At 29.7% G+C, this 8,367-nt stretch overlaps 1 protein-coding gene across 1 annotated transcript; it reads right to left on the bottom strand.

Moving 5' to 3' along the window:
- Positions 1–2,053: 2,053 nt before the first annotated feature.
- LOC105134135 (protein ASPARTIC PROTEASE IN GUARD CELL 1-like) lies at positions 2,054–5,639 on the bottom strand. The gene is made up of 3 exons (XM_011038433.1): positions 5,447–5,639; positions 4,019–4,441; positions 2,054–3,233 (listed from the first exon to the last, which is right to left on the bottom strand). The coding sequence occupies exons 1-3, from the start codon at positions 5,610–5,612 to the stop codon at positions 2,413–2,415; spliced, it is 1,410 nt and encodes a 469-aa protein (XP_011036735.1). The 5' UTR covers positions 5,613–5,639; the 3' UTR covers positions 2,054–2,412.
- Positions 5,640–8,367: the final 2,728 nt, after the last annotated feature.

Below are 8,367 nucleotides of genomic sequence, written 5' to 3'. Positions count from 1 at the left end.
TACATGTATGATGTTGTTGAATCCCTTTCATAGGTGGGTATTGATCCTTCTAAGAAAGAAAACAATCATTGTCTTTATAAGTATTCGAAGATAATCTTGGAAGAAAGTTTGAAAATTGGACCTTGCATATGGAAAGATTGGGCTGTTGTTCTTGAGGAAAAACTGATTGAAAAGATATGTTTGAATCAAAATCTGTAGTGGATTTTAGAAGTTAAATCCTGATTTATTGTCTATTATTGTAGATGACCTTTTAGAGGATATGTTTCTTTCTTTTTATGCTGTCAAGATAATCAATTAGGACCCTAAAATCTCATGAGAGCTAGCCATTTCTATCATGCCCAGAAATCTACAAAATTTAAGAATAAAACAAAGTTGTTTAATTTGAATCTTCAAAGATTCTTCTTCCTCAATTTAAACAAAGCGCACTGTTTCACATAATGTGAGATTGATGTCATTTTTCTTTCTCAATTAGGGATTAGGTTTTTTCTAATTTAATTGTGCCAATTTCAACCTAGTCCCTACATTTTGACATCATTTTGCTCTTTGGTCCCTAGACTCCAAATTTTTTTCATTTTGGTCAATTTTCTTCTTTTTCTCTCTCTTTTTTTCATTTTCACCCCTGAATGAACTACAACATGCCCTTTGATTTTTCTATTGCTCTCATATGACTCCTTGTTTCTTCAATTCTTCATTTTATAGCCAAATCCACTACCAATTATAATCGTCCTTTACAATAAAGCACCTAATTGATTTTCTAAATTGGTTATTCATTTCAAAGTCATCTTTGAACTTCTAATTTATTTCAATCTTAGCCAAATCAAATTAAATTAAACCATTTTTCTTCAATTTATTTTCAATTCAATCCTTAATTATGACCCAAAAAATTCTTAAACATTATTTTTGCTTGAGATACTCAATTGTTGGTCCAATTTTAACTCGAGTTATGTATTTTTTTTGGATTTTTCTATTCTTTTTAATGATTTTCATGATTCATTTTTATCACACAAAAATTAAATAAAAATGAAAAAATTAATAAAAGGACTAAATTTTATGAAAAAACACACATATTTTTTTTTAATTTTTAAAATATATACAAAAAAAGAAGGTCAAGAATTGAGCTGTTAAAGTAGATATAATGTACTTTACTTACTTGCAGAAGAATTTAAGATCATATTCAGATAAAAAAACTATTATTTTTAAGGATCAATTATTTATCTTTAAGATTTTATTAATTTTTTTAATATAAAATATAAATAAATGCAACTAACCTCTTAGAATTCCAATAACATTACCTTGTTTATTTACGCTTCTAACGGTTTACCATTTCAAGGAAATATTACTCAAAATACATTTACAAAATCTATGCTCAAGATTACAAGAAAAATAAATGAAAAAACAGAGTTCAAAACCAAGGAAGATAATTTAAAAAATCATTTTTTATATTGTTCAAAATACACCAAACAACTTTATAAAAAAAATTTCTTGTGTAATTCATAATTTTACAGCACACCAAACAATAAATATCTTAGTTTATTAGTCTAATATGTATTTAGAAACTTTGAATCAATAAATTAATCACGAAAATTGGGTTGGGAGGCCCCTCAACTGATAAAAAGACATCATAATGATGTTCTCATATGAACAGGCTGCCTAAATTGTGGGCAGACCCTCGCAGATTATCTAATGAAAACTCCTTCAAGAGGCTAACGAAGACTAGAAACATAGGCTTGTGAAGATATAGGGTATCATAGGACAAAACGTGAAACGCTTGCTAATGTTTTTTCCCCATTTAAAATATCTCAGCAAGATTCTACCCTGTCTGATAGGTTGTAGGTGGCCATGTTTCTACTAGCAAAATGATAATGAGATTTGAGACAATATCCTGCTTGTTGTAATATAAGGTAATATATAATCAATATGGGATATCCAACTTGACGTGATATAAAGCTAATATGAGCTAGTATTCTTACCCACGATAGGTTTTTGTAGACAAGCAATCTCTAATTCATTCCATTTTACTTATAGAATATCCTCTGGAATTGTAATAACCTCATTTCAACACAAGAAGGTCGTTATTGTTGATAAAGAAACTATAAATTCCACAGGATTTTTTAGCTTAAAACACTTCTACTAGGTTCAACCCTATGAAGCATCTCCTACCGCTCCCTTTCAGCTAGAATACTTTTTTTTGCTTCTTGTATGTACAAAGCAAAGGAACAAAGAATTGAATCCCAGTCCCTTTGTAGAGAGCTTATTGCATATATTGTATGTAAAGTTTCTTGAGTTACTACACACACCTTTCTATTATTTTTTCCTATATATTTCATTTCAGCTCGGATCCACGTATAAGCTGATCTTACATTCATTTATTTGTATTGGAGCTACTATTGGTCATGGTTCTTGTTTGTCATTTCAGCTACAACCACCAGGGGCAAATCCAACCCTTCCTTTTGCACCATCATAGACCACTTGATAAGTCCTTTGCTGAACATTTCCAAAAATTGAAGTATCACTATCATCTTCATTTCCTGCGAAAGCTAGGCAAACCCTCTTCAAACCGTTCACTGGATACAAAATCCCTGACACATCAATATCCATCTCGACTCCGCCTTTGAAGGTCACACCAACCTTGGGTATCCTTACTGTGTCATATTTACTAAAATCATAGCACGTATCGAAAATAGAATACCCACTTGTCGAAGGATAATCTGTCATCAAATTTTGAAATGCTGAGCTGAGCTCGGAGTATGCTGTCGGAGACAGTCTCGTGATGACCGTGCCAGAGTCAATAACGGTTCCAGCTGAAAAGGCCGATTCATCTATTGATAGCTCGCGCCCTCCAACACTTAGCCCGGTTATGTCCAGGCCGTAAAATGGCGTCGAGTCAAAGTCTGCAGACAAAGGAGTGAATTTCACAGACTTAGAGACTTTTCCACCAAGACTGAGGTAACCTTTGGAGCTGGAGGATGCCGGTAGGCAATAAGAGAAGAGCTTTTTGTAAGTTCTAGCAGTTTGTGATGGTAAGGCTAACTTGGTCCGACCAAGTCCCAGCAAACCGGCTGCTCCTCCAAATAGGCCATCGTTTTGTTGCCCGCACCCAAATAAGAAGTTCTTGAACACATCTGATGATGAAAGGGTTAATGTTTCTGTAGCGAAAAATCCGATTGAGTAGGAGCCGTCTCCATATTGCACTTGGTAACGGCATGTTGAAGAAGAACAACTTTGGCTACCTTCTGCATAGTAGAGAAATATATACAACTATGCTTAAATACCACTCCTCATGACTAAAATTCCAATTTGTATCTTACTCTTAACACCCTGCTACAAAATGAAAAATTAGGATGGAATCTCGTTCAAATGTACAAGCAGCATAGATTTAAAAGAAGAAAAGTTTTTTGTTATGTAATCGAACCAATAAGATGATAAAACACATCAATTGCTTTATTGTTTATATGTTAGTCATATAATTAAGAAAAATTCTACGATATGAAATTGAGTTTCAGGGGAAATCTTTGAGAATTATACAAATATTTTGAGAAAAATGCGTTATAAATACTTTTTGTAGTCAAGCCTTCATTATTATTCGTAGTTAGTGGATTTTTTTTTATTTTTTAATTTTGAATGGCAAAAAAGGTAGGTTTTGAGATTGGATATCACAACATTTATAAGAAATTCCATATCATTGACGGTTTCTGTTTTATATTTCTATATACAAATTTTTGAAACAGAAACTGAAAACTTGTTTGCTTTGATTTTTTTTTTTTTTAAAAAAAGCAAAACCAACAACAATTTACACAAATTTCTAAAACCATTTTACTTGATTTTGGAAAAAATTGACAATTGATTAATGATGTTTTTATGTTAAAAAGACACAGTTTTCTATTTATGTTTTTAAAAATAAAAAATAAAAAACTCGATCCCAAATGACCCCTTAATTATTACAACTGTTAGCGTTGTATAGTTTTACGCTTTATTATTGGACTGCATTAGAGTTGCTTTTCCTCCAAGAATTTCTTACCTGACGCGACCAAGTTGCACAAAGCCGAGGAACACGAAATGTTCTTGTATGAAGTAGACTTGCTCGGATTTAACCTTGGCTCCTTCTGTTTGTAGCATGTCCTGTCGCATGGCTCACATTGAGTCCAAGTGATATCGCTGCCGGTGTCGAATATGAGGGTAAATTCTTTTTTCGGTGTGCCAAGACCCACAGTAACAACATAATCACCAGCACCGATAGATGCACCAGACTGGACCGGCAATGTAGCCTGCTTCTCTGGGAACATGCCACGACTTGAGAGCCTAGCATGAATTGAATCCACTCGATTTTGGTCTCGAAGGAAGATTTCCATGTTAGAAGGAGCGTCTGCTCCTTTCTCTTGATTCACTATACCAATGCATGGGCCATGCCTGTGCACCACTTCCAGGGATAAACTGTCTGAAACTGAAATGCATAAACCTTGAATTAGTGTGATTACATGTAGGAATCATTTTATTGAAAATAAAAAGATAAAACTTGTATAAAATAAATATTAAATTTCAAAGTTCATTTTAAACTTTAAGGGAGTACTGTGACTCCCACTTGCACCCCTCATTCTGCCCCAGCTTATTTGACTACAAAAAGAGAAAGTTTATACTAAAATGTCTTATTAACAATAATAACATGTAATCGAATGATTTTATACAACTTTTATGTGACAAGTAAATTATTTATAAAATATCATTCGTGGCTCGCCATAGCAGTTAGAAAGATTTTATGCATGACTTTTGTATTTGTTCAGAGGGTTTTTATAAAATAAAAAAGGATAAAGCTTTTGAAGTGAGTCTTCTAGAGTATGATCGCGTGAGTTTGGTTGTAGTTATTTTTAAAATATTTTTTATTTAAAAATATATTAAAATAATATTTTTTATTTTTTAAAAATTATTTTTAGAATTAGTATATTAAAATAACTAAAAATATCAAAAAAAATATTAATTTGAAGTAAACAAAAAAAAATTAATTTTTTTTAAAAATACTTTTAAAACATAAAAACAAACAAAGTTATATGATTTTCAATTCTTCTTTTTATCTTTTTAAATTAAGAGTGTGTGTGGTAAATAATGTACAATGCTTTTGAAAATATATTTTTTTAATTAAAAATATATTAAAATAATATTGTATTTTTATTTTTGACATCAACATATCAAAACCATTAAAAAAATTATAAAAATATAATTTTAAATAAAAAAACACTTTTAAAATAAGTTGAATTACGTTATGAAATGAAGTCCAAACGACAAACCAAAACAAGAATTTAGATATTCATGTCGTATCATTCAAAGAATCATTTTGCATGTGCATCGAATCTAAATAAAAAATCGTGATTAAACCAACATAGGATCAACCAAGATGAATATATATAATTAATAAACATGAATCAAGATAAGATTGCTCGAATGGTGATTAAACCTTTAGAGGAGTGGCTGCAAGCAGTTGTTGGCAGAAGAGAATTGACTTTAACAATATGAAGATTTCTTTTCGTAGCCTCATTTTCTTCAACAGCATAACCCTTTTCCAAAGAGAATAGAAGAAGAAAAACATTCAGAAGAGAGATGGAACAAATTGGGGTGGCCATTGGAAACAAAGTAGCTTAAGTCTCGTAGTTGTGTTTTGCCACAACTCATAAGCTTACTGGGGCCTTATATACTATAAAAGCATTTAATATTTAAATAAAATGTAACGCAATAAATCAAGTCTTGGCCAACGATAACTTTTCTAGCTTAATTGGGCTTTGCTTTGAAACCACTAATTAATTAAAGCATTTAATATTTAAATACTCCTTTCTGGTGCTGTCCATGATCAAACAAACAGATTTCAGTACCAAAAAAGTAAGCTTCATTCATGTATACATGCAATTGCGGGCTCGAAATTGACTGAATACTAAGGAGCGATCAGAGGTTATTTTAAAATTACTTTTCACATTAACCAAGAATTGGGTAGGCTGTAATTTTTATATTGAAAAGTCAGGTGGTTGATTGAAAAAACATCCAAATTAATTTTGAGGTGGCAATTATAATTTACTTAAGGATTTTTAATTTTTATATTGAAAAGTCAGGTGGTTGATTGAAAAAACATCCAAATTTTGAGGTTGCAATTATAATTTACTTAAGGATTTCCGATCGAATATCCTGGAAAATAACCTCCGAAATATATAAGAATATATCTATATTCCTATATTTTTTTTAAAAAAAACCAGTATTATTTTGAAAGCATTCTTAAGAATTAAGAATATATCTATATTCCTATATTTTTTAAAAAAAAACCAGAAATAATACTCATAAATTCTTAATTTGAAAGCATTCTTAAGAATTCTATTATTTTGAAAGCATTCTTAAGAATTTCTTGACCGGCCTGTTTAATTTTAAAAACAAACCGTTCCCCTGGTGAAATTCAGACATTTTGTCTATGGTGGCCATATACATTTGTAAATATTTATATATAGCCCTGCATATTATATATATAAGTGTTCACACTAATTTTAGCTAAATTAAATATGTATACAAATAACCATTAGTTAATGAAATAATAAATAAAAAATTATGTACATTATATAATTAATTAAATAAATTAAAAGAGTCAATTTTTAATTAATGGTAACTAATAAAATAAAAGAAGGATGTGAATGAAAAAAAGTTTACTTAACATACATTTTGTGAAAGTAAAAAACAATTACTAAATTAAAAAAATAAAAAAAAAAAACAAAATTGAGGGATTCACTGTACATGTAATCACTAGTATTTTCACCTCAAATTTAATATTTTTTTATAATATAGCACAAAAATCCTTCAAATGAATTAGAACGGAGTCCTTCGTAAAAAGATGAGTTCAAGATGTCCATAATTTTGGGTGATGACAATCTTGTAAAAGAAAAATACATTTATCAAGCTCAGGTGCGCCACTAGCATCCCATTTCAGTGGATGGAGACCAGTAGTTTTTATTAATTAATAGATCTCCATCAGAGAAGTTTCTTCACCATCTCCATTTACCTAAACAAAGATAAAAGAAATTAATTTCGAGCACTCTTAATGGGATACTACTATTCTTCACGTACATTGTACATCCACTGTCACCCACTAACTACTACTAGAATCTATACATAATATATATCTATTGATATCATTCAGTATATTTGTTTTTGTATTTCAAAAATAATTTTTTTAATTTTTTTTATTTTAAACTAATATTTTTTTATTTTTTTATATTATTTTAATATATTAATATCAAAAATAATTTTTAAATAATAAAAAATTATTATAATATATTTCTGAATAGAAAACACTTGACACTTTCAAATACTCCATGGTCAAATAATCAAATCAGCACCAAAGAAATCAAAGATGAAGACTCCAAGTCAAAGCAAACAAAATTAAGATTATTGGCAAAGTGCCAAATGGCCCACGTCAATGATAAGACAAATACCCACTTATTCTTGAGGTGGAAGACTTGAGTTCGATGGTAAAGGGAAATCATGATTTTAGATCTTGAAATTTGAAGACATTCTATATATTTAATGAGGCACCCATGACTTCCATTGGAGATGTGAAGCACAAAACTGAACATGAAACTCTTTAAACTCTGAGCACAATTTGCACATGGAACCATTAATTAAGCGCACTTCCTTGGTAACTAATTAAGCTTCTAGAGTGAATCATCTTTTTTAGCCGATTATAAGAGAAACAATACGGGAAAATATATTTATCTGATGATTAACTTTTGCTTGTTTTTTAAGATTACACACGTATATGTTTTCAGCAAAACCAAGTTCTAAACCAAACATTTTCTTTTAAAATTTGAAACAATAGCTACTTAATTTAAAATTAATTAATAAAAGCCGTTCTTATTAATATTCTCAAAATCTAATTAAATAGAAATATTTTAGAGAGAGAGATAGAGATTGCATTGATAGCCAGAGTATCCAAATTCCATATAAATTAAGTTATTGTTTTTTTTCTATTTTCAAAATTTCAAAGAATCTAGCTAGTAGTTCTTAAAAGCGATATAGATATGTCATAGCTGATGATCTCCATGTACAGCTGGCGTAAGGTGAATGAGAACCTTGAGCAAAATTATAAATGAGATCTTTTAAAATATTTAAGAAATATTTATTTTTTATTTTTTTATGTATAATCTTTATATTGTACTTGAAATCTTTTATTAAGAGAAGATAATTTTTATTTTAAAAAGTATATTAACAAATATATCTTATTTATTCTTAGAACCTTTTATTAAATAAAATCTTTGAGCTCTTATCAGATATTGTCTCAAATAACCTTTAGTTTAATCTGACTTTGTCTCAATAAAAGATCATCATTTGTGATTTATGAAAGCA

The sequence above is a fragment of the Populus euphratica genome, unplaced genomic scaffold, assembly GCF_000495115.2.
Source record: "Populus euphratica unplaced genomic scaffold, PopEup_1.0 scaffold40.1, whole genome shotgun sequence".
NCBI lineage: Eukaryota > Viridiplantae > Streptophyta > Magnoliopsida > Malpighiales > Salicaceae > Populus > Populus euphratica.
Note: the sequence above shows the minus strand (reverse complement) of the source record. Positions and strands in the feature narration are given on the sequence as shown.

Excerpts from the sequence above, each read along its gene's own strand:
- LOC105134135 (XM_011038433.1), bottom strand. The coding sequence starts at position 5,612 with ATGGCCACCCCAATTTGTTCCATCTCTCTTCTGAATGTTTTTCTTCTT. Across the intron at positions 4,442-5,446 it reads TTGCAGCCACTCCTCTAAAG|TTTCAGACAGTTTATCCCTG; the intron begins GTTTAATCACCA and ends TATGCATTTCAG. Across the intron at positions 3,234-4,018 it reads GTGCAACTTGGTCGCGTCAG|AAGGTAGCCAAAGTTGTTCT; the intron begins GTAAGAAATTCT and ends TCTACTATGCAG.